General features: G+C 45.0%; 1 protein-coding gene across 1 annotated transcript in view; it reads right to left on the bottom strand.

The window, feature by feature from the left end:
• Positions 1-27,665, bottom strand: part of dock1 (dedicator of cytokinesis 1) — a gene marked incomplete at its 5' end in the record, with an annotated part of 409,371 nt that overhangs the window by 169,465 nt on the left and 212,241 nt on the right. Inside the window, one exon of the mRNA XM_079492379.1 lies at positions 5,430-5,531. Coding sequence (XP_079348505.1) covers positions 5,430-5,531 — 102 coding nt within the window. The remainder of the gene's footprint in view (positions 1-5,429; positions 5,532-27,665) is intronic.

The raw sequence follows: 27,665 nt of genomic DNA, 5'->3' as shown, positions 1-27,665 counted from the left end.
ATATATATTCAAAGATGTGCGCCGCATTTCCACGACTTTTCAAAAATAGCAGATCTACAAGCTCATAGCGCGCCACTCAGTGGCGCGCTATGAGCTTGTAGATCTGCTATTTTTCCAATAGCTAAAGTAGAACTGAATGCTTAAAACGCCAAAAGGGATTCCCGTCCCAGAACGGGTTAAGAAACATTTTGACAAATCTTGCTGTGTGTCACTTGCCAACTCATTCTCTCTCCAAGTTGCTGTGTATACCTACTATAAAAAAGGTGAGTGAGTTGTTTCTATTTTTGTTTATCTTCACATCATGTCACAAAAAGAGACGATACACATTTTCGGCTATCCAACCTTCTTGTGCGACCCAGTACCTTTCATAAATTATATTGATAGGAGGATAGCGCACTAGGGAAGTCAGAGTGTGGTGGTGGTTACAAGAAAAGTTACCTACACATAAAAGGTATACAATTCCCCCCAAAAAATCTAAAGATATTTTCAAAAGGCAGTGTGACATTTCTTCCTTCCACTACAGGAAGAAATGTCTATACACTACAAGAACTCAGTGAGCCATGTCGTGCCACATAATGTACAATAATTCACGCATTTGTGGATTTATTTCCATACGATACGCTACGGCAGGGTTTCAGGTATAAGTGATTTGCAGGTATACGCACTAGCCCTGAGCTATGGGAACCAACAAGTCAAAGAACTTTTCTATTATTATGTTGTCACAGAACTTTTCATGGTTCTGGAAAGTTTATGGACGGTTCTGTGTTAACCCATTTTGGCCGGGAACCCCTTTGTGTTTTAAGCGTTATGTTATGCTTTAGCTATTGAAAAATAGCAGATCTACAAGCTCATAGCGCGCCACCGAGTGGCGCACTACGAGCTTGTAGGTCTGCTATTTTTTTGAAAAGTAGTGAAAATGTGCCTCAAATCTTTGAATATTATATTATTACAGAGTGAACATTTTAACTCAAATCTTTGCTTCTGCGGTAGGTCCTTGGAACAACATATTTTCAGATGGGGGGGCGGAGGCATATTACATATCATTTTTGGGGTCCTTGACATGAAATATTGAGCACCACATTTCAGAAAACTGTCAGGATTTAGAAGACATTTTTAAAATGTTGACGTCAGGCCTAAACGGGTTAACACTTCTTGGCCCCAGAAAAGAGCCATTTGAGAAGTGACCTGCAGTGAGCTAACAGGCAGCACAAGAAGCAGGTTCAAAAACGCTTTTCTCCCATCTTTTTTCCCCAAACTGTGGCCCAGCTATTATTGCAGCCAGTCTGCCCACCAGCACCTCTGCTACGGTGGAATGACCTTCACCACTTCAGCCAGGACTGCATTGCTGAGCCACTCGCTCTCTTACAGCACGGACCCGAACAATCACCCAACGCTCAACAAACACCTCACGTATTAGCCTTTCGTTCATGCCTTCCTCCACCCACCTGCTCTGGTCCTCTTTTTACCTAGACTTTACATTCAAGAAGGGTTTCGATTGTTTCTGTGAGTTTTGTCCTGTTAATGTCTACCATTTTGTAATGTATGTCTATGTCTTGTCTGTTTCTTGAACGGTGACGTCATGGACGCAAAACTAATTTCAGTGCAAGCCGACAATAAAGTTGTATCGTATCGTTTACGTCAGTTGTCTAAAACAACGCTTCTCAAACGTCTTCCCTGTCAAAGAACCACACATTGATATGTACAGGATAATGGCTGCAGACCTCCATTTGAGAAGATGTGGTGGCAGGGAGACGATCCACAAGCTTGTAGCTTCTTGTAGATCTGCTATTTTTGGTGACTGTATTTGTGTGAAATAGGAGCGTACCAAATGTGTTCTTTACACCAGTGGTTCCCAAACTTTGTCATGTCAAGGACCCCCACATTGACACTCATTAGCCCGCGGACCCCCATTTGAAAAGGTATGCCAGAAACCCCCCATAAGAGAAGATTCTTACGGCTCTAGCAGTGATTCTGAACCCGTTTAATTTCAAGGACCCCCAGTTTGACATGCATTAGTTCACGGGCCCCCATTGAATGGCACTTCTATCTCTGGGACCCCCAATTTATATTGTAACATCAATAACGATATGGGGTCCTTTTGGTTTCAGCATTCATTTATGATATATATTCTATTAGTAAGGTTATTTTTGCAGTCAGTTTGTATTGGGGGTGGGGAGGTGGGGCGGGGCGGGGTTCGCGAGACATGACCAAAGCATGTCCAGGGGTCTCGACGAGTCCCCACACTCCCCAGCCAAAAAAACGTTGAGAACCCCTGGCCTACACATAACACTGCTGCCATGGGCCGTTTCGTTTGTCTTCAGGACCCCCCCAAGACCCCCCCCCCTCCTCTCTCTCTCAGTGACAGACATAACAGGGCTGTTTGGTGGGGGGGCCGGGGGAACTGCAAGACCTTACATAAGCAAGGGAAAGTTCTCTGGGCTCCGGCCAGTTCTAAAAATAAATAAATAAAATAAAATCTCGAATCTCTCTTCTTCGGCCCATGCCAACTTCCAGAGACAATAAATCTGTGAAAAAGGCGGTCTTCATCAGGCCGATTGCCTGCCCTACTAAGGCAACCAGGCATGGCTCCCAGTCAGAGACAGGAAGGGCCCCGTAAATATACTGCTTAAACCGTTCTGGACGGGAACGCCCTGTTGGTGTTTGAAGCATTCGGTTATATCTGCTATTGAAAAATAGCAGATCTTACTATTCAGATCTGCTATTTTTTTTTTTATCGTGAAAATGTGCCGCAAATCTTTGAATATATAATATTATTTCAGAGCGAACGTTTTTTTAACTTTTTAATATCTGCTTCTGGAATGTCCCTGGAGGAACAGCATATTTTGAGATGGGGGGGGTCGGTGGCCAATTACATATAATATTTGGGGGTCCTTGACATGAAAATGTTTGAGAACGACTGACATAGAAACATGGGTTTTTTCAGAAAACTGTCAGGATTTAGAAGGCATTTTGTAGAATGGTCCTCAGGTCTAAATGGGTTAACCCATTTTGGGCGGGAACCCCTTTTGGTGTTTTAGACATTGTTATAATTTAGCTATTGAAAAATAGCAGATCTACAAGCTCATAGCGCGCCACCGAGTGGCGCGCTACGAGCTTGTAGGTCTGCTATTTTTGAAAAATTGTGAAAATATTTATTTCAGAAAACTGGAGGATTTAGAAGATTTTTTTTTAATTTTGAGGTCAGGCCTAAATGGGTTAATGAGATGGCATGGGCTAAGGAACATCCGTATATACACCGCTCTAATAAGATGGCATGGCTGAAGAACATCTCTCTCTCTCCCTGAGAACTCTGACATGCTGCTGATCGTCCAGACCAGATAAGCCCAGTGATTCTCAAACAGTTTCATGTCAAGGTCAAGGACCCCCAAATTGACACTTATTAGCCCACCGTGTCAAAAGGAATCAAAAAGCTATACTATAAAAACTGGTCAAAACATTGGCCAAATGCCTATAAGAAAGAAGCAGTAATTGTAAAAAATGTTTTTTAAATAAACAAACAAATAAATGAATCCCCAAAGCACACCTGGTCTCTCAGCACACCATTTGGGGAAGCACTGCATGCAAATCACTGTAAGCAGCAATCATACTGGGGTTCAGCCAACTAGGGCTACAGCACAGTCATTTACAGAGGGTTTAAACCATTTAGGATGGGAACGCATCTGTGTCACCATTATTTTTAAACACTTTAGCCGTTTAAAAATAGCATGGAGTGTGTGTGTGTGTGTGTGGGGGGGGGGGGGGGTTGGGGGTCGGCAGCGGTGGCCTAAGGGTTAGAGGAGCGCCCTTGTTGCCGAAAAGGTTGCCGGTTCGATTCCCCGGACGGGCAGGGGAAATCTGGGTCGGGAAGTGATTGGTCATCACTCACCCAACACCGCTGAAGTGCCCCTGAGCAAGGCACCGAACCCCCAACTGCTCCAGTGCAGCTGCCTAGTGGCCAACAGTATAAGACTGGTCAGCTCCAAGGTTTTAATGTGTGTGTCTCTATGTGCAGGGCGTAAAATGAGCACTTGTGCTCAGCTACTACCCTTGGTAAAGGTAAAGGATTATAAAAAAATAAAAAATAAAGATCGACAAGCTCGTAGCGCCGTGCTACAAGCTTGTAGATCTGCTATTTTTTGTGAAAATGTGACGCAAATCTTTGAATATATATTCTTTCACATCAAACGTTTTTTAACTCATATCTTTGCTTCTGGGGGGTCCCTGGAACAACTTAAGATGGGGGTCGGCGGCCAATTACATATATAATTCTGGGGGTCCTTGACAGGAAATAGTTTGAGAACCACTGACATAGAAGCAGAGGTTTTTCAGAAAACTGTCATGATTTTGTAGAAGACATTTTGTAGAATCTGGTCTAAATGGCTTAACCCATTTTGGGCGGGAACCCCTTTTGGTGTTAGCATTATGTTATGCTTTAGCTATTGAAAAATAGCAGATCTGCAAGCTCATAGCGCGACACCGAGTGGCGCGCTACAAGCTTGTAGGTCTGCTATTTAAAAAAAATCAAAGAACGACTGACATAGAAACATAGCTTTTTCAGAAAACTGTCAGGATTTAGAAGACATTTTTAGAATCCGATCTCAGGTCAAAATGGCTTAAACACAAACAGAGGGATTTCCCTCTTACCAGTCCGGGGCGAGCAACAACATTTATGCTAATAACGGCACGAGCGGATAGTGGAGAGAGCCGGCACTGAGGGGCTAGAAATATTCAGAGCTGAAATACAAAAAATAAAAAAAAACATCAATCAGATGTTGTGTCCCTCTTCCCTCCCACACACCTCCACCGTGTCGGCCGCGGGGCTAACTAGGGTCTAGCTTTCCCATGGCGAGGACCCTCCACCAGCCCACCCACACGGGCTGATCATCAACAGCAACATAGGAGATGACCCTGTTCTCTCCAACAGAAACTCAATATCAGGCTGCGATATATGGTCCAATACGTTGGATATCACCCCCCCGGTTGTCTAGTCTGACAGGAACAACATGGCAATTATGGATCAACCCAATTAACCCATTCTGACCTGAGATCAGATTCTAAAAATGTCTTCTACATCCTGACAGTTTTCTGAATGTTTCTATGTCAGTCGTTCTTAAATTTTTCAAAAATAGCAGACCTACAAGCTCGTAGCGCGCCACTCGGTGGCGCGCTATGAGCTTGTAGATCTGCTATTTTTCAATAGCTAAAGCATAACTTAATGCTAACACCAAAAGGGGTTCCCGCCCAAAATGGGTTAAGATTCAATTTCCACCCGAAATGACAAATGTTATCGTTATCTGCTCGCGCTGGACGGGCATAATTCGCCTCTGAGGCGAGCGCGATGCGTCCAGAGAGATGGAAAGGAAGGCCTCTGTGGCGGTGTGCGTGTGTGTGTGTGTGTGTGTGTGTAGTAGGGGGTGAACTCTACTCACCACAACGTCGGTCCTCATCTTGCCGAAGGTGGCGATCAGGTGGCCGTAATGGTAGTCGTCCATCTGCCTCAGGGTGGCCGTCATGCTGGCCACGAAGCTGCCCTGAAGAGACAACACACAACAACGCCATGGAATTAGCTCTCCGTGCACAACACAAGACACACAGACGCTCAACACGGCAGCACTTAAACCCTATAGAACATGTTCTGGAAATGCTCCCATCTGACCACGGCCACAGCCATGTCAAGAGGTCAGATAGGTGGACGGCTGCGAATACCTTTTCAGTGATTTTCAAGTGGACCTTGAAGCGGAAAAAGGTTGTTGAACCGGTTATTCAGACCAGTGGTTTCCAACCTTTTTCGTATCAAGGCCCATTATATAATATTCTGCATTTGAGCCACGGACCACCATTGATGAGTGGTCTGGTTCAGACCCAAAACTAACTATTTTGTTATCGTTGGATAAAATTTTGTCCCCTGCTGTATTGACGTTGGTACCATTAGGAGAGATAACAGGCAAACGTTGATCAGAATAATACAATTATCCTAATTTAACTCTTGAGAGCGTAATCTAAAACTAAATGGACCTGTAAGGGTCCATGTGGATTGGAATCAGCGGTGACTATACCATCCCGGTGCTTAAGAGACTGCTGCCATTAACCTACAGTACTGCCATTAACCTACAATTACACTTTAGGCATTTAGCAGACGCTCTTAATCCAGAACAAGAACAAAAAACATGGTAATACATCAAAACATTAAAAAGTCATCATGAATTTTACGCAAGCTTAAAAGAACTGCCTACCCTCCCCCCATGAAGCCATACATGCCAGCATGCGTGCGCGTACGTGAGTGCGTGCGTGTGTCGTGTCGTGCGTGCTTGAAAAAGCGAGACATGAACCATTGAGGGTGTTGATAACGTGCAAGTCTGTCAAGGCACTTATTATGAGAGCATCGAAACAGAACACGCGACAAAGAGATAGATGGAGTGCCAGATTAAAAACATGTACCGTCTTGTTTTAGCAATCATATACGGTCACGACAGTCTCTCCCTCGAGCATCGCCGCGTTTGATTCCGTGCACGCAATTTTCACCTCGCAACTGCTCATCACATCACGCAGCCCATCAATGAAGAGATGAGGTTTACCGTTTAACCGTATCCATACTGAACGCACGGGAGCATCTATATGCACAGACAGGCAGACAGGCAGACAGACAGACAGACAGACAGGCAGACAGACAGACAGACAGGCAGACAGCCTGTCTGTCTGTCTGTCTGCCTTCATCCCTAAAACACCTACAGTATCTCCTATAACAAGGAACAGTCATACTAGTATACTGTGAAATATAACGTTTGCGTGTCTGTTTGTGAGTGGGTTTTTTTTGGTTGACAGGAGGATAGTGCAAATTCCCGTCCAAACTCGCTACGGATTCAAGGTGGTATATGAAATGGCGGGGGGGAGGTTGTCGGGGTCGGAGGGGGGTTACGGTGACGTATAGGCGGTGGTGGAGGGTGGCATGGGGGCTGGGATGGTATGGCGGTATGGGAGGGGAGGGGAGGGGGGCTTTCAGGTAGGATGGGGACAAATCCCCCCCTAGTCATAGAGAAATGGTGGACTCCTTAATCCCTAGCGTTTATTTTCAAGGCATGTCATAGTAGGCAAACATTTGGCACAAAATAGAAGATTGCACAGCTGGTCATAAGTTGAATATTACGTTTATTAACCCATTTTGGGCGGGGACCCCTTTTGGTGCTTTAAGCATTATGTTACGCTTTAGCTATTGAAAAATAGCACTCGGTGCCGCGCTACGAGCTTGTATGTCTGCTATTTTTTGTGTGAAAATGTGGCGCAAATCTTTGAATATACTGTATATTCTTTCAGAGCAAACTTTTTCAAGTAAAATCTTTGCTTCTGGGAGGTCCCTGGAACAACATATTTTCAGATGCATATACAAATACAAATACAAATAATATTTGGGGCCCTTGACATGAAATATTGAGCACCACTGATACAGAAACATAGGGTTTTTCTGAAAACTGTCAGCATTTAGAAGACTTTTTTTTTAATTTCGACGTTAAGGGCATTGTGTTTGACTGGAAGAGCCTCTCCAGGTCTCTCTCTCCTCTGACCGTCACCAAAGCACTCTCCCCTCCTCGTGCTTATAGCTCATCGTTATGCACGGCCCGTGTGCACAACAGTACGGTTACCCCGCTGAACGGAATGTAAATACGGCAGGGTAGATCTCTTCAATCATGCACACAACACCTTGCGCGCCGCGGCACAATCACCGACGCCAAGCGGTAAATTATTCATGTTGCATGATGTCGCAACGCTTTATCTGCAAAACCATAAGCGGCGCAAGGGCTGACACTCGCTTTTACCTCGTCCTCCCGCTTGTATTGCTCAGCAGAAAAAACTAGAATGTGGCTCGGGGGGGCTTCGTAGTATCGACATGGTGATTTCCATTCCGGTTGCAGAGAGAGAGAACCCTGTGGATGTCTTAGTTTTCACTTTAACTGATTTTGCGCCAGGTACAATTAGCTATGGGAGGTTACCTGCCTGCTACATACATGTTCATAACCCCCCCCCTCTTTTAACATTGATCCGGTTGCTATGGCAACGCCCAGTCACCACCAGCTATGGGACGTAAAATCTACCTCGGTTACAAGATTTTCAAACAACCATAAATCGGAATTTTTTTTGTTGTCCAAAAAGTTTGGATCTAATTTGTGACTTTGTATAGCGAGTCGCTCCCGACATGTAAACATGTCTGACGACAGGTAAACATCGTGTGCTTGCGCTAATGATAGCAGTGTGTGTGTATGCCGAGTGTGTGTGTGGGGTGCAGGGCGGGCAAAATCCTTCTCTTAAAGTGGACGCCCGGATGGTGGCAAAAACAAACCTCTCCATCCTCTCGCTTGTCAGCAAAACTACACAATAATGGATCGAGCACGACGACAACAACAAAATAAAGTTCACTATACTTATTCACACCTACCAAAAAAAACCTCTATGATGTGACAATAGAGCTCATTGACATTCTGAGAAGGAGAAGACAGCCGTGCAGGCGGTCCTTTCATGTGTTGAGGAAACGCGGTGGGGGGGTGGGGGGTTGCACACTGCCCTGTAGCACGACTAGCATCGAGTGTATGCGTCTGCTGAAAGAACCAAGCCCAATTAGAGGGCACTTCAGCAGGGAAGCGCCGTTGTGTGTGCGTGTGTGTGTGCGCGTGTGCGTGTGCGTGTATGCGTGTGTGTGGGCGGGCGATACGTGACTGTCGATGATATGATTATGGTAATTTCTGATTTTGCTAATGGGCTAACAAAGGACGCAATTACTTGATACTAGATAGATTACAGGCGTCAGAGAGAGAGAGAGAGAGAGAGAGGGAGAGGGAGAGGGAGAGGGAGAGGGAGAGAGGGAGAGAGGGAGAGGGGGAGAGAGAGGGAGAGGGAGAGGGGGAGGGAGAGGGAGAGGGAGAGAGGGAGAGGGAGAGGGAGAGGGAGAGGGAGAGGGAGAGGGAGAGGGAGAGAGAGAGAGAGAGAGAGAGTATGAGGGTAAATGGTTTCCGTTTTGGTTTTGGATGTCTTTTACAGCCACTGAATCTTGAACATTTTCATGTCAAGGACCACCGAATTGGTGTGCATTATACGTTTATGCCAGAGACCCACAATTTATTCAAAAGATTTAGAAATTAGCAGCTATAAGTTCACAAAGCATCACGCTGTGCAGATCGGCTATTTTCAATAACTTTAACCTTATAATAAGGTTAAGGTGGTTAAACCGATTGTGATGCTATTACCTATAATTTTGCTGCATGGGACCCCCTAGAATCTACTCAAGGTCCCCCGGATACCCACTTTAAGAACCACTGCTTAACAGAGTAGAACAGTTCATGCATGTAAATGTGCGTGCGTGTGTGCGTGCGTGCGTGCAAGTGTATTTTGGCGGGGTTACAGCAGGCGTATGACGTCTTCATTTGGGGCTCTAATTTGACGGATCCGGGGATACGTGAGTGGCATGAGAGGCGAGCGCTGCGTTGATAAGTGGAGCGTGCGGGGGGACGCGGGGGCACTAAACACAAGTGGCCCAGTTATTAGTGTCTGTCACAGCGACTAGAGTGTATATCTGCCGTGCTATTTCCCTCCCATCTCCGCAGCGAGCAGAGCGAGCGGAGCGGAACCCCCGGAAGACAAGCTTCTTTCGGAGTCAACTTCATAGGCAGCGAGCCCCCTGCTCTGTGGGACTTTCTTGCCAGAGAGGATGACTCCATTGCTGCGAGTTAAAGAGTTCCCCTCTTCACAGCCTTAAAGTAGGCTGCTTGCTGCCCTCAAGCCTGTCTATAAACATTCAATCAAGTCCTCCCAGGCCCACAGTGTGCGTCACCGTTAGTGGCTCAGCCGAATGCAGCAGTATATTGATATATATAATTGATATAATCAACTATAAAATCTTTGATTCATAAAATAATCAGTTCATAATTTATCAATGCTATGGGCATGTCATTAGAGTAAAAAAACAAAATAGAGCGAAAATAGCTGAACTACTACAGTAGCTTGTACATGTGTTGCTACCGGTTTTTCGATAGAACAACGGATAAGAAAAGGATCAATAGTTGCAAGCCTAGTTCAGATTCCCTGTACAAGTCAGCGGTTGTGAACGGATGCAGGCGAACCTTTTACGCTACACGCTGAAATGTGAGAGTGCAGTCTAGCTAACGCCAACTCCTGAATCTCTGCCCTCCACACTCTCCTATCCAGCATCAGGCTCTCAAGCTCCGGCTACAGCTGTGAGGGTGAATGTCTCGGACTCTCGGACCCATACAGCAGCACTGACTCCACTGTGAGGGTCAATGTCTCGGCCTCATACAGCAGTACTGACTCCACTGTGAGGGTCTATGTCTCAGCCTCATACAGCAGTACTGACTCCACTGTGAGGGTCCATACGACAGTACTGACTCCACTGTGAGGGTCAATGTCTCGGCCCCATACAGCAGTACTGACTCCACTGTGAGGGCCAATGTCTCTGCCCCATACAGCAGCACTGACTCCACTGTGAGGGCCAATGTCTCTGCCCCATACAGCAGCACTGACTCCACTGTGAGGGTCAATGTCTCGGCCCCATACAGCAGCACTGACTCCACTGTGAGGGTCAATGTCTCAGCCTCATACAACAGTACTGACTCCACTGTGAGGGTCAATGTCTCGGCCCCATACAGCAGCACTGACTCCACTGTGAGGGTCAATGTCTCGGCCCCATACAGCAGTACTGACTCCACTGTGAGGGTCAATGTCTCGGCCCCATACAGCAGTACTGACTCCACTGTGAGGGTCCATGTCTCGGCCCCATACAGCAGTACTGACTCCACTGTGAGGGTCCATGTCTCGGCCCCATACAGCAGTACTGACTCCACTGTGAGGGCCAATGTCTCGGCCCCATACAGCAGTACTGACTCCACTGTGAGGGCCAATGTCTCGGCCCCATACAGCAGCACTGACTCCACTGTGAGGGCCAATGTCTCGGCCCCATATGTCTCAGCCTCATACAGCAGCACTGACTCCACTGTGAGGGTCCATGTCTCAGCCCCATACAGCAGCACTGACTCCACTGTGAGGGTCCATGTCTCGGCCCCATACAGCAGTACTGACTCCACTGTGAGGGTCCATGTCTCGGCCCCATACAGCAGTACTGACTCCACTGTGAGGGTCCATGTCTCGGCCCCATACAGCAGTACTGACTCCACTGTGAGGGTCCATGTCTCGGCCCCATACAGCAGTACTGACTCCACTGTGAGGGTCCATGTCTCGGCCCCATACAGCAGTACTGACTCCACTGTGAGGGCCAATGTCTCGGCCCCATACAGCAGTACTGACTCCACTGTGAGGGCCAATGTCTCGGCCCCATACAGCAGCACTGACTCCACTGTGAGGGCCAATGTCTCGGCCCCATATGTCTCAGCCTCATACAGCAGCACTGACTCCACTGTGAGGGTCCATGTCTCAGCCCCATACAGCAGCACTGACTCCACTGTGAGGGTCCATGTCTCGGCCCCATACAGCAGCACTGACTCCACTGTGAGGGTCAATGTCTCGGCCCCATACAGCAGTACTGACTCCACTGTGAGGGTCAATGTCTCAGCCCCATACAGCAGCACTGACTCCACTGTGAGGGTCAATGTCTCAGCCCCATAAAGCAGTACTGACTCCACTGTGAGGGCCAATGTCTCGGCCCCATACAGCAGCACTGACTCCACTATGAGGGCCAATGTCTCGGCCCCATAAAGCAGCACTGACTCCACTGTGAGGGTCAATGTCTCGGCCCCATACAGCAGTACTGACTCCACTGTGAGGGCCAATGTCTCGGCCCCATACAGCAGCACTGACTCCACTGTGAGGGCCAATGTCTCGGCCCCATACAGCAGTACTGACTCCACTGTGAGGGTCAATGTCTCGGCCCCATACAGCAGTACTGCCTCCACTGTGAGGGTCAATGTCTCGGCCCCATACAGCAGTACTGACTCCACTGTGAGGGTCAATGTCTCGGCCCCATACAGCAGTACTGACTCCACTGTGAGGGTCAATGTCTCGGCCCCATACAGCAGCACTGACTCCACTGTGAGGGCCAAGGTCTCGGCCCCATACAGCAGTACTGACTCCACTGTGAGGGTCAATGTCTCGGCCCCATACAGCAGTACTGACTCATTCACATGGCGTATTGCCTCCTCCTCCAGAGCTGAGTGATCCATGAGTGTCGGGAGCACATCTGTAATCACTGCTTCTGGCCGCCACGGGGTCATCATAATGGAAGGCAGATCCATTACGGCTACATTAAATAAGAGCTGATGGATTCTGCCCGGGCCATCTTCTCCGCGCTGATGTGCTCACCATGGCAGAAAACATGGACTGAGTATCACTCAACGGAGACGGATAAAGACCTTTTGATGTGCGGTTATTAACGTTTAACAGGAGAAAGAGCAGCGGACGCGTCACCGCAGAAGAGAGGCGACAACAGACGGATGTTCGTAACGAGATCCTGCGTTCGTAACGAGAGGTTCTCAAAGCGTGGGCCCAGGGGCCGCTATAGGAGTCATCGAGGAGGTTCCAGGGGAGGTCCTCCTCCCCTGCAGGGAACCAAAAGGACCATTTACTTTAGGAGCGTATAGCTCTGCAGAGTGGTACAAATGGAACCGTCATCACCCATCCCCCCCCCCCCCCCCCATCACGGACCGTTTGACATCCTGACCTCGGGCCAGAGATACAGCAGAATTGCAGGGTTCAGCAAAGCTGCTTCCCTCAAGTCATCATCAGGCTCCTTAACTCCCAAGTAATCCCCCATCCACTGACTCACACACGCACACCGCTAGTGGCACGCACGCACGCACGCACGCACACATGCACGCACACACACGCAGTGACCTGCACGCACGCGTAAGACACGAGTAGCTTGAGGGGCTATTTTCTCTTAAACCCTGCAGGAAAGCATCGGTGTCCTTTTACTTTATATTTCTTTGTTTTAGAACAGTGGTTCTAAACCTCTCAAAGGTGTTTTATTTTTTATTTTTTTTAACACAAATGTTCTCTTCTGGGGGTCTCTCCCTGGCACAACACATTTTCAGATAGGGGTCCATGGCCAAATCTATATCAATGTGGGGGTACATGACATGAAAAAGGTATCAATGTGGGGGTACATGACATAAAAAAGGTATCAATGTGGGGGTACATGACATGAAAAAGGTATCAATGTGGGAGTACATGACATGAAAAAGGTATCAATGTGGGGGTACATGACATGAAAAAGGTATCAATGTGGGGGTACATGACATGAAAAAGGTTTGAGAACAACTGATTTACAGTATACGGCGTTTGTAGAATCTGCCTCAGGACTTCGTAGGTTTGAAGTTGTGAGCTACAGTATGTACTAGTAGATCGGCTATTTCCAGTACAAATCACCCATGGAGTTTGAGTTTGAGTTTGAGTCAGCGACGGCGTAAACATTTGACAAACACACAGACATGTTCCGACGCTGTAATGACAACTATATAACCTTTAATAACTATAATTTTAGCATCGAGTAGCAAAATGTTTTGTCAGCGGGGGGAAACTGGTTAACTCGGTTTTAACCCATTTTGGGCGGGAGCCCCTTTTGGTGTTAGCATTATGTTATGCTTTAGCTATTGAAAAATAGCAGACCTACAAGCTCATAGCGCGCCACTCGGTCTGCTATTTTTGAAAAATCAAAGAATGACTGACATAGAAACATAGCTTTTTCAGAAAACTGTCAGGATGTAGAAGACATTTTTAGAATCTGATCTCAGGCCTGAATGGGTATAATAAACACCTCGTCTCGACGGGATCCCCTGCATTAACAACAACAACAACATAAGAGCAGAAACACTTTGATGTTGTGTGTAGAGAGCAGTGGTTTTTCAACCCTTTTCATATCAAGGCCCATTATTTATTCTCCCATTTGAGCCACGGGCCACCATTGGATGATTGATTTGAAGCCTAAATTGAGCCTCGTTATTTTGTTATCGTTGGATAAGATTTGGTCCACAAGTCCATATTATGGGTCCATTTGGTTTCATTTTACGCTCTCAAGAGTTAACGATCTAATAAGGGTCCATTTGGTTACCAACTCTCCATCAATTAGCTGATTGAAAATCACTGGTGTAGAGTGCAAAAAGTTGAGGAGCGAATCACAAGAGTGTTGTTTCACTTTCTGGGACGGGCCAGGGTCTACTCTACACACACTAGTTATTTATTTGTTCTGTGTTCTGTTTTTGAGGCATTACTTTTACTTTTACTTGAGGGTTTCCATTTTTTTGTATGCTTTATACCGGCGGTTCTCAAACTTGTTCATGTCGAGCCAAGGACCCCCGAATGCATATCATCATGTAGTTGGCCACAGTTGACCCCCCATCTTAAAATGGTTTGTGGCACTGCCAGGGTCCCCAAGAAGAGAATACCCACCAGAAAAATAGATGTGCAAGCTTGCATCCCGGCACGGAAGTGATGCTATATCTACTTTTGATTGGGGAACCCCTTTATCCTCTGTGATGTTTTATCTGATGTTTTGGAAGTGCCAGTGTGCTCTTCTTGTCATCACCTCATCCATCCATCCATCCATCCATCCATCCATCCATCCATCCATCCATCCATCCATCCATTCATTCATTCATTCATTCATTCATCCATCCATCCATCCATTCATTCATTCATTCATCCATCCATCCATCCATGTGCCGTTTGTGGAACAAGCTTAATATCTCAAACCCTTTACTTGTAATTTGTGTGGTAAAAGCACTCAAAATGTCTTCTTTCCTGCCTTGATCTCCTTACAACCCCCCCCCCCCCCCCTCATCTCTCTCCTCTTTCCTTTCTTTGATGGGAACTATGCAACAAAAATCCACGGACCTTTTTACTTGACGTGACAATAAAAGCTGATTCTAATCAATTCATTCATTCACTTTTACTCGAGAGACAAAGCAGTCTGAGACCACCACTGTCTGGTATGTATTATTTGTTCAGTGTGCGCTGAAGCACGGCTGTGTTACGTGTGCAGACAGCCCAACGACACCACGTCACATCACCAGACACCTGTGACGGCCTGCAAATAGGCTTTCCAACATGGCCCCTCTCTAAACATGTCCTCTATCCTCATCCCGTTTGGCTGACCCGTGTGTGTGTGTGTGTGTGTGTGTGTGTGTGTGTGTGTGTGTCTGTCTGTCTGACACCTTGTTGGCCGCTGCCCCAGGTTGGCACCAACTGGACAACAATGCTGCTGAAAGCCATTGGCCGCCGTGCCAAGTATACTCAGCCCCGTCAGGGCAGAGAGGCTGGCACGCTGTGAAATGTTGTCCTCACATTCCTTTCTTTCTCTTTCTTTCTTTCTTTCTTTCTTTCTCTCTTTCTTTCTTTCTTTTCTTTTTCCACACAGACTGCGGCCGTTCCGTGGCAAGGTGCTCCTCCGTTGTTTTTGTTTTGTCTACACGACACCGTTTCCCAGATCAGATTCTAAAAATGTCTTCTACATCCCGACAGTTTTCTGAAAAAGCTATGTTTCTATGTCAGTGGTTCTTCGATTTTTCAAAAATAGCAGGCCTACAAGCTCATAGCGCGCCACTCGGTGGCACGCTATGAGCTTGTAGATCTGCTATTTTTCAATAGCTAAAGCATAACATAATGCTAACACCAAAAGGGGTTCCCGCACAAAATGGGTTAAAAATATATATCTATATAAGATTTTTCAAAACGGACATCACAACTTTTCATGAATTACAAACTATATTCCGACATTTTTCAAAAGTATTTCATAAATAAAATGAAAAAAAATAAAATAAAAATCTAATCATTTCAATAAATATATTCTTTTAGAAGTAGACAAAATCAGAGACTCGTGACCTTGTATATCATTATCTGCTATTTTCACTAGTTTGGGTCCCGGGTAAACGTCTAATTTCTCTTTCGAATCTTGAGCTACTTAAGCAATATTACACGAGAGGGTGTGGGTTAACGTGATTATTGCCACGACAGGGATGCGGTAAGGAACGAGACGAAGTCGAGTTCCGCAAGCATCACTGTTAAGCCACACCCTCAAGTGTAATATTGCAATTATACAACAGTAACCCTTAATACTAAGAAAATCGCTGAAATAATATATTTTTTTAATGACAGATGTAGTCACTACGACCACAAATGTCCCAAGAAACTAGCTAGCCTAGCCACCGAGTTTGCTAGCACTCTGGGAGAACAGAGCAGCTGAATTCTTTTTTTTGATTAGGTGGTGAATAGTGCTGGTTTAACCCACGGCTAGAAGGCTGTTTCAACCAATCAGATTGCTTCTTCGAAACGACCTGTGGTATACTAAACATTATTTGGTAACCACAAGGGGGCGCGGTACCGCTCTCTTGGCAGGGGGGGAAGAACCCAGACGCCATTTTCGCCTTTCATTCGTTTTGAAATTTATCTCACGTTTAAAAAAAAAAAAAAGGAAAAAAAAAATCCAATTTTTTTCCTCTTTCCTTTTTGAAACTCAGCTCAAACGGCCTTCCTTTCCGCTCCCCCTGCGTGCCGAGGCGAATCGAAGGCAGAATATAAATGAAGATCTCATTGTTTGCGTGCGAGTTATCTCTGCCAGGCCAGCCCACAATACTGTACTCATGCTGTCTCAGTATCACATTAGCATTTTCTATATAACTCCAGGGCTTTGTGGCTTTCTGGTTTCTTTTTGCATGCAGGGCCCGGTGGCTTCTTTTGCTTATCCCATGTAGACCCGAGGACGATTCTACAAATGTCTTCTGAATCAGGACAGTTTTCTGAAAAACCTATGTTTCTGTGTCAGTCGTTCTCAATGTTTTTCAGGTCAACGACCACAGAAATTATATGAAATTGGCCGCCGACCCCCATCCAAAAATATGTTGTTCCAGGGACTCCCCGGAAGCAAAGATTTGAGTTAAAAACGTTCGCTCAACGACCACAGAAATTATAAAATTGGTCGCCGACCCACATCCAAAAATATGTTGTTCCAGGGACTCCCCGGAAGCAAAGATTTGAGTTAAAAACGTTCGCTCAACGACCACAGAAATTATAAAATTGGTCGCCGACCCACATCCAAAAATATGTTGTTCCAGGGACTCCCCGGAAGCAAAGATTTGAGTTAAAAACGTTCGCTCAACGACCACAGAAATTATAAAATTGGTCGCCGACCCACATCCAAAAATATGTTGTTCCAGGGACTCCCCGGAAGCAAAGATTTGAGTTAAAAACGTTCGCTCTGAAAGAATATATGTTCCAAGATTTGCACCACATTTTCAGGATTTAAAAAAGAAATAGCAGACCTACAAGCTCGTAGTGCGGCACTCGGTGCCGCGCTATGAGCTTGTAGATCTGCTATTTTCCAATAGCTTAAGTATAACAATGCTTAAAACACCAAAAGGGGTTCCTGCCCAGAATGGGTTATGCAAGTTCCTTCCCGCATCCCTGATAGAATGGCACACTGTGACCTATGTTAAAGGAGCAGTTCACCCAATTCCACCTCATTTTCTTTCAATTACGTCATACACCGCGAAGCGTTTGAATTCACGGAGATTTGCTGACCGGCGCTCATCAAAAAGTCTCCTATACCGAGTCTCCTATTGACCAATGACCTGGGTCATCCAATTATTGGCTCAGGATAGAAAAAAAGAAGTCATCTCATAAGCTGAACTATACGTACGTACAGTACGTATCGTTTATTTCTGCGTTAGCCCCAATCCTTTTTTTTAAATGAGCCAGCAACTTTTATCTCCGCATATCTATAGCCTGAACCCAATAATAGACTGATGGGGGAGAGAGAGAGAAAACCATGTTGGTCATCATTCTCAGGCCCCTCTCCATCTTCGTTTGCTCTGCCCTCTCTCTCTCTCTCTCGGTTTCCCAGCTGATCTCCTCCGGGGGGGGGGGGGGGGGGGGGGGGGGACGCGTGTTCAGGAGCTCCAGATCGCCACGTCCGTCCCCACTGGCTTAACCCATTTAGGCCTGACGTCAACATTTTTTTAAAAATGTCTTCTAAAATTCTGACAGTTTTCTGAAATACCACATGTTTCTGTATCAGTGGTGCTCAATATTTCACGTCAAGGACCCCAACAATGTTATGTAATTGGCCACCGACCCCCCCATCTGAAAATATGTTGTTCCAGGGACCGCCCCCAGAAGCAAAGATTTGAGTTAAAATGTTCACTATGAGCTTGTAGATCTGCTATTTTTCAATAGCTAAAGTATAACATCACTGCTTAATAAAACCACCAAAAGGGGTTCCCGCCAAAAATGGGTTAATTAAAGGCAGGGAGAGAGAACAATGCTTTGTTTATGAGGGGGAGGGGGGGGGGGGGGGGGGGCATCCGTCCGCTGTATGAGAGCAAACATCAATTCATGCCCGACTGTGGCGGCCGCGGCGGCGGAGGGCGCGGAAAGTGAGACGAACGATATGGGAGACGGAGCTATAGAGAGGAGAGAGAGCATGATTGATCTGGACCTCTCTCTCTCATTGGTAGAGAGAGAGAGAGAGAGAGAGAGAGAGAGAGGAGAGAGGATGATTGATCGGAGGGCCCGGGCCCTTCTAATCACCACTTTTCATTTCCGCTAAGATTCTGCCTCATCATGTGCGCTCAGAGCGAGCATGAAGCCCCCCCTGCAGATTGATATGAAACTGTCAGGCCGCGGAAAACCTGCGCATGCATGTCCACAAAACGGTTACTTTTTAGAGGTTCGGGCCCCCCGCTATACGTGGGGCCCCCGATCCCGCCTATAGAGTTGGAGCCACTACGCGGCCCTCACACCTGTACGTCACGCGCGCCGATCTGGTTGATATGTATGGCCATATATGGAGATCTCTGTATCTGACTGTCCTTGTCCCTTTATGTCACAAGCACTCATTGGTTAAATATTTATAAGAAAACAATAATCACACACACACACACTCAACCACTTTCACTTTCAAAATCACACCTGTGTGAAGTGAGGGGCGCTCTTATCATCATACGTCATCTCATTCTGGCCAATCACAATTTGTGTCCTCACTTTTGTCTTCAGTGTTTTTGTGTTTACACTGACCCTCAAAGCTGGACATAGGAGGGGCTATAGCGCAACCTAAATAAATAGCTGCTCTACAAGATCACAACCCGCCGTGACGTACCATGCTGTGAGCTTGTAGATCGGCTATACTTTTGTGTCATACAACAAAAGTATGGCTTTAACCCATTCTGGACAGGAACCCCTTTTGTAAAATAGCAGATCTACAAGCTCATAGCGCGCCACCGAGTGGCGCGCTATGAGCTTGTAGGTCTGCTATTTTAGAAAAATCGTAAAAATGCGGCACAAATCTTTGTGTCTTTCTTTCAGAGCGAACGTTTTTTTTTATTTCGTTGGGTTAATGACAAACAAACAAAAAAAGCTGAAATATGGAGATACAAGGTTTTCTGCCCGGCGACATCAAAAAGATCATGAAGTGGCATTTTAGAAATGTGCCACTGCTGGAGGAATAATATATAACATGCTGAAGCACTATGGATACACTGTGACTACAGCATAATATATAACATGCTGAAGCACTATGGATACACTGTGACTACAGAATAATATATAACATGCTGAAGCACTATGGATACACTGTGACTACAGAATAATATATAACATGCTGAAGCACTATGGATACACTGACTACAGAATAATATATAACATGCTGAAGCACTATGGATACACTGTGACTACAGAATAATATATAACATGCTGAAGCACTATGGATACACTGTGACTACAGAATAATATATAACATGCTGAAGCACTATGGATACACTGTGACTACAGAATAATATATAACATGCTGAAGCACTATGGATACACTGTGACTACAGAATAATATATAACATGCTGAAGCACTATGGATACACTGTGACTACAGAATAATATATAACATGCTGAAGCACTATGGATACACTGTGACTACAGAAACAGCCTGTTGTTGCTCTTTGGTTGAGTGACTTTTAAATGTTCTGAGATTGATAACGGGCCCGTCTTTTCCAAGTCGCAGAAGATTATTATTTGTCTTCCTTAAAGCCGTTTGAGTGTCTGTCTGCGCCCATAGCTATGTGTGTGTGTGTGTGTGATCCCGCTGCCTCATTACTTCTGAAGTGATCTATCCATCTTTATCTGGCCCATAGTTTACAGTTGCAATGGATCACCGTCAAAGAGTGCAATGTGTTTCGAAAAGTGTTGACAAGCAATTAATTCGGTGTCGGTCATGTCATGTGAGCCTGTCCGTGTGAATGTTTGTTGGGGGGGGGGGGGGGGGGGGGGGGGGGGCCCTATCGCCAAAACACACGGAAATAAAACGCCTACTTAATGTAAATATTTACATAACTTTCCATTTATTATGTTCCCCTTGCTTTCTTTCCATTATTCTTGTGATTCTTAAAGAGTTTATTTGATTTTGGTGTTTGGTGATTTGGTGTTAGCATTATGTTATGCTTTAGCTATTGAAAAATAGCAGATCTACAAGCTCGTAGCGTGCCACCGAGTGGCGCGCTACGAGCTTGTAGGTGTGCTATTTTTGAAAAATCAAAGAACGACTGAAACATAGCTTTTTCAGAAAACTGTCAGGATGTAGAAGACATTTGTAGAATCTGATCTCAGGTCAGAATGGGCTAAGCTGCGTCTGCCTCTGTTCCTCTTGTGTCTGCATGGGTAGCTCAGTCAGTGTATGAGTATAGCACGGCTTGGGTGCGGCAGGTTAAGTGCTATGGGAGCTGATGGTAGGTGTGACGCTCCACCTCAGCATTCCATCTCCCAGGACGTAAAAGTATAAGCATGTTGTAACGGGGATAGACAGCCACGTTCTGGGCTGATAGACAATAAGCCTCTCCGACCTATACTTATACTTACTCAGTGTGTCAAGCCTATAGTTTATACATCGTCACACGACGGTGTCACGCGTCAAAATGTAGCTTGCAGGTCGGCTACGACAATATCGTGCATGCGCCCAAGTATAAATCGGACTTCAGGTCGTTTCGTTTGCTCACACTGACATCAGAACCGATAGGCCTCGCAAAGAGAGTCGAATACGGGAGAATCAATTTTCTTTGCTTTCCCGTCCAAAGTCTACTTTTCCCTTGTCTCTCTTATTTGATTTTCCACCCTCTTATGGAAGAAAAAAAAAACAAGAAAAAGAAGAAAAAAAAACACAGGTAGTTGCTATGGTAACGGAATAGGGTTCATTGCAGCGATAAAAGTGGAGGGATGAGGCGTGGAACGGACAGGCTGGCCTCGATGCTCTCGGCTCCCCACAGACAGAGGACTGTCACACGCGCACGCACACCCACATAAGCACGAACACACACACATAAGCACACACACACACACACACACTCCGTGTCTGTCGGGGGGGTTCCCTGTGCATTAATTTACGTTATAACCCATTTTGACCTGAGATCAGATTCTAAAAATGTCTTCTACATCCTGACCGTTTTCTGAAAAAGCTGTTTCTATGTCAGTCGTTCTTCGATTTTTCAAAAATAGCAGACCTACAAGCTCGTAGCGCGCCATGAGCTTGTAGATCTGCTATTTTTCAATGGCTAAAGCATAACATAATGCTAACACCAAAAGGGGTTCCCGCCCAGAATGGGTTAACCCACTGGTTCCCAAACGATGGGTCGGGGACCCGTTTGTGTCACATTTGTAACCCTCTCAGAGTTACAAGCAGATACATGGGTACATTTACTTTTCATTGGGTGGAATACATTAACTTCTCCTTTTACCGTGGCACACATTTAGTGCACTAGTCTATGTGCACTCGCCAAGTGTACAGTCGCACCGAGGACCCCTGCACTGTAGGGCCCAGGGTTTCTTTAGCTCTGAGAGGGTATAAGAATACATTTGTGCCTGTCTCAGTTGCAAACAAACAAGTGGATTAATTCACTTTTTTCTGTGCAGGCTCAATTATGTACTTTTCCGATCCGATGTAACACCCCCGTTTAATGCTTGTGCCTGCACGTGCACGTGCGGGCCGTGCACGCTACAACAGCTGGCGCACCACATCTGCTCTTATTAACAAGACTGTACACAGCAAGACACAGCAGATTCAAATTATGGCACTAATTGAGAAACGGCAGAAAAACGTACTGACAGAGAGAATAATAAGTTCATTATATGAATATACTATGAACAAAACGTGAGGATTTCATGCAATGGAGGAGAGTTTAATTGCCAAAAACACGGAATGTAACTGCACAACTCCGCGGCCAATTTCGATGTTTAAGTTACAGCATGACCTGACGAAGATGTAACTTAAACATCGAAACGTTGTCACTTTTTACTTTCACCCTGTTATTAAACTAAGCCGGGCCTACATTGTCTGAGCTGCTCCAGAGCCTTCTTTTTCGCGGTTAGAATAGAAGGCCTTTGTAGAATGAATGTTGTCACAGAGTTACGGACCCTGGAAGGTTCCCGTTGGACCCATGGTGGGTCCCCGGACCCAATGTTGAGAACCGCTGCTCACTAGCATGACTGAAGTCAAATGTGACAGAAGTAGCATGTGCTTAAATTCATATTTGAACATTTTTCAGATGGCAAAAAATTCTGAGATGATGGAATGATGATGGTCATGGAAGGAGTATGCACTTTATATCTATACTTCTTGCACGGTGTTGTGTGGTTCGTTTTATTTGTTATATGTGAAAAAAGGAATAAGGAATGCACACACGCTAATGTCAAAACACAATTCCTATGTGTTTTACACAATGGCAAATAAAGGAATCTGAATCTGAGAACATTCTGAAAGCTTCATGGGCAAAGATAATCAACTTAAAAATCTAAAAAACAAAATAGGTCAAAATGACCTCTCAGTCTCCTGTTCATCAGTGGTTCCCAAACTTTTTAATTTAGAGAAATGTAACGTCTTCCCGAGACTCAAACTAGTTAAAATAGCAGATCTACAAGCTGCTATTTTCACTACTTCTTAAACATTTATTTTCTAATTTATGGAATTTCCTTGATTTTTTGGTTGATTTCTTCATGAAATTACAGTAAACAAAAAAAGGTAGGAAACTAAAAATGAAATAAACACGTGTCCGCGAGCCAACCTTGTGTCCCGACCCTGTGTTTGGGGACACAGTGCTTTAAGTTTACATCATCACGTGACACATGTCAACTCACTTAAACCACCACCTCCTCAAGTTCAAAACCAATCCTGAAACCACACACCTGCATCTGCATCCTAATAATAGGGTTGCGACCTTCCAGTGCTGTCCTCCATAAACGTGTGCGCGCACACACACGCACACACGCACGCACGCAGGCACACACACACAGGCCCACACGCGCCATAATGCAAGGACATCAAATACAAGTCCCCCGGGGGGCTTGACTTTAAGGTAATGAAATCAATAGGAGAGCAGAGTGACTCCAGTGACTTCTCCACAGCCACTGGTCTGTATCCATCTGACAAACAGCCTGCTTACACAAGCAAATCCCCGACTGCACACTCCACTAAGAGAGAACCATAAAGCTTCTAATCCACAGTCCACAATACAGTACGTATATACACACACACACACACACACATCTCGAGCCAAAGGGGAGCTATCCATTACGCTAATACCATTAGCCCCATAGGGTCAACTTTCCCTTTGCATTGCGCTCAACCGAACGGCGGTCAAACATTACGGAGCCGCAGGCGATCTGCCTCCATGCGCCTGGCCTGACAACGACACACTCTCACACACACACACTCACACACACACACACACACACACGTGGTGCACTGTCAGTCTGCGAGCACAAGGTGATCTGGTGAAAACCATTACATTTACGGCGTACATTCTACTCTATATACTGCAGTGGTTTTCATATCAAGGTCCATTATTTATTCAGCATTGGAGCCGCACGGACCACCATTTCACGAGATTTATTTCGCCTCTCAGACATAAAGCCAAAGACTATTGTGTTGTCGCTGGATAAGATTTTGTCCACATGCTGTATTAATGTGCAGCCACTTAACCCATTCTGACCTGAGATCAGATTCTAAAAATGTCTTCTACATCCTGACAGTTTTCTGAAAAAGCTATGTTTCTATGTCAGTCGTTCTTCGATTTTTCAAAAATAGCAGACCTACAAGCTCGTAGCGCGCCACTCGGTGGCGCGCTATGAGCTTGTAGGTCTGCTATTTTTCAATAGCTAAAGCATAACATAATGCTAACACCAAAAGGGGTTCCCGCCCAAAATGGGTTAATGTGGTATACCAAATGAATAAAATGAAATAAAAATGATATTATCGAATTGTGTAGACTCCTTGTAAAATTAAGTAATGCAGATGTTTAATAAAAAAAACAATGAAACCAAATTGAGCCGTACGGGTCCATTTGGTTTCACTTTACGCTCTCAAGAGTTAACCCATTCAGGCCTGACCTCAAATTTAAAAAAAAATCTTCTAAATGTTTTCACGATTTTTCAAAAATAGCAGACCTACAAGCTCGTAGCGCGCCACTCGGTGGCGCGCTACGAGCTTGTAGATCTGCTATTTTTCAATAGCTAAAGTATAACATAATGCTTAGTTAAAACACCAAAAGGGGTTCCCGTCCAGAATGGGTTAAATATTGAAAAGGGTCCATTTGGTTGACCACTCTCCATCATTTAGCTGAGGACCACCTGGAACCCCCTCGAGGACCACTGGTGGTCCCCCGGACCACTAAACCACTGCTCTACTGGAATGGCCTATGCCTGACGATCCGAGGCTAAACTAAATCAGTGTCTTCTTTTAAATCATTTCTGAAAACCTACTTTTGTGTTAAGTTCCTTCTCTTAGTTATAGCTTGCCTTTTATCAGTCTCTGTGTTATATATGCTTTTATTTTTATTTTGTTCTTCTCCGTTACCTTCATTTAGTTTATGTTATCTATTTATTTTAGGTGCCGTTTTAACTGGTATGGTCTTTTATCTTGTTCTGCAAAGCAATTTGTAACCTTGTTTGGAAAAGCGCTATACAAATAGGCTCATTAGCATTACGCTACCAAACACATCTTAGAGGCAAATGTATTGTTTAGTCTTTAGTCGCAAGTTTGTATAGGATTAGGTTATTAAAAAATGCACGTTAACAAATTAACCCCTAATTTACACATCTAAGTTATAAATAGCCCATCTGTAAGCTCGCCAATGTGCTATTTACAGTATCATGGTATTTGAGTATATATTTAATACTTTTGCACTTTATACTCTAGTAACATTTTGATTACAGGCCTTATACGTCAGTGGTTTCCAAAGTGGGGTCCGGGGACCCCTAGGGGTCCTTGAGGGAGTTCCAGGGGGTCCCCAGCTAAATTAAATCCGTATAAGTCCGTATATGCATGTCAAACTGGGAGTCCTTGAAATTAAACAGGTTGAGAATCACTGCTAGAGCCGTAAAAATCTTCTCTTATGGGGGTCCTTGGCAATATCTTTTCAAATGGGGGTCAATGTGGGGGTCCTTGACATGAAAAGGTTTGGGAACCCCTGGTATACATATAATGTATTTGTATGCGCCTTTATGTGCTCCTTTTTACTGGTTCCATCACTGATGATAACAGGACAGACGTGTTGTTAGTGTCAGGCTTCAAGCATGAGGCAATCTGGTCAAATGTATGTGAGTGCTGTTGCACGCACGCACGCACGCACGCACGCACGCACGCACGCACGCACACACGCACGCACGCACGCACGGTCATGAGGCCGGGGGAGGTGTTATGTCACCTTCAGGAGGGGAAAAGGAAACTGATGGAGCCAACGAGGTATGAAAAAGCTGTTTAGCTCTTTATTTCGTTTTATTTTTTTGTCATTCGAGGTGACCTTAAGGCACCTCACCTGACAGAGGAGTAGAGAGAGAGAGAGAGAGATATGGATAAGTGGATAAGAAAATATATTGTAACTATAAGCTCATAGCCAGCAAAGTCCCGATCACGTTTTTTGCTCCCGATCCGATTCCGATCCGATCTTTATATTTTTATATAACACTTATGCCATATTACAATAGCAAATATCCCAATGTATGTCATTCTAGTCTAGACTGTTGTGTTGCCTTTCAATTATTGAAATGTGACTATACTTTTATTAGAATGACTGCCATTGTGTTTTTTTTCTATGAAAGCATGGAATCATAGCAAAATAATGATGTATTGGTTAATTAGAGTAAATACAGTTCTACAGCTTATAGAACTGAAGTCAAGTTAATGAATGAGAGAGTATCTCTCTCATTCAGAGAGAGTACCGAATACGAGACTGCTCGCCCCTTTACCAACTCGCCCCGGGCGTACAGCCGGCGGAACAGCGCGGCCTGGTATTCCTAAAGTAATCTAAGTAAATTATGCTTAAACGGTTAAACCTAACCTTATTCCTAACCTCAACCTCAGTAAAACAATGCCTAAACCTAACCCTATTCCTAAACTTAACCCCAGTAAAACTATGCCTAACCCTAAACTTATTTCTAACCTTATTCTCAGTAAAACAAAATAAAGAATAGAAGAACCGCCGCACCGAGCTGTCGGCGTGAGGTCGGCGGAAAAAAGCTGGGGCGAGATGGAATTGGGGCGACCTGACCTGTTACCCAGACACCTATCCCATCATGCATAGCGGGGGTTTCCTTTCCATAATAGGTGTCTTTCACGCCTCTGAGTGTGACTAGTCTTTGTTTGATGATCTCTGACTGGGACCAGAAGGAAAACAACTAGCATAAACACAGTTTTTTACAAAATCTCATTGCTTTTTTTGAGACAATTAGACAATAAAAAATCTGATCTTTTCTCCAAGATTCCGATCTTTTGAAAATCATGTGATCGGAGCCGATTTCCGATCTCCCGATCCGATCGGGACAACCCTACTTATAAATGGGTATAACTGTGTGTGCAAGTTGCCAGACCCAACACTTCCTCTTCATCTTAGATGAGCCCTTTTTCACTTTAAAAGATCCTTTATGCATGCAGCATTTTTTCATTATCGTTTGGTATACGGATGTGTTCCACATTTTCGCTTTGTGATGTCAACATTTCACAGAGAAATATCCTAAGAGATGTAATGGCAGGGATCTTCAACGTATTTCAGCCCAATTAACGACACCCTGAGAGAGAGAGAGAGAGAGAGAGAGAGAGAGAGAGAGAGAGAGAGAGAGAGAGAGAGAGAGAGAGAGAGAGAGAGAGAGAGATTGATTGATTTCCGGCTAATGTTCCCCTCATAAAAAGGATTCTATAGGGTTATGGTTAATGTAAAAACAATGTCTGTCTGTCTGTCTGTCTTGTCCAGAGACAATGTCGCAAACCGGTCACCGCCAAACTTTGTATGCACGCTGCCATATGTCACGAGACGCTTATATACTGTACAATTTGAAAAATGTAACTTTAATTGTATTATGTACAATTCAATGGGGCTGTCAACTTCCCAAACGACCGTACAGTGACACTGTAGACTGAACGGCCACATGGAGTCAGAGATCCACATTGAAGCCAAGCCATTGGATCCACATAATTGCCTATAGTTTCCCACAGTATATATAAACTATATCTCACATCACAACAATGGGATTTAGCTTCAAAACTGCTAGAGTTTCCCCATTAATCATCAAGCTTGTTCCTTTTTTTGGGGGCTTCAATCTGATAGCTATAGCCAAGTGTCTCTCTGAAATGGACTTCCACACTTTCATGTTATAATCCCTGTCGGATAATTCTATTGCTGCACCAATTAGAC

This window comes from Electrona antarctica, assembly GCF_951216825.1.
Source record: "Electrona antarctica genome assembly, chromosome: 22".
Classification (NCBI taxonomy): Eukaryota; Metazoa; Chordata; class Actinopteri; order Myctophiformes; family Myctophidae; genus Electrona; species Electrona antarctica.
This window is presented reverse-complemented; position numbering and strand designations above follow the sequence as displayed.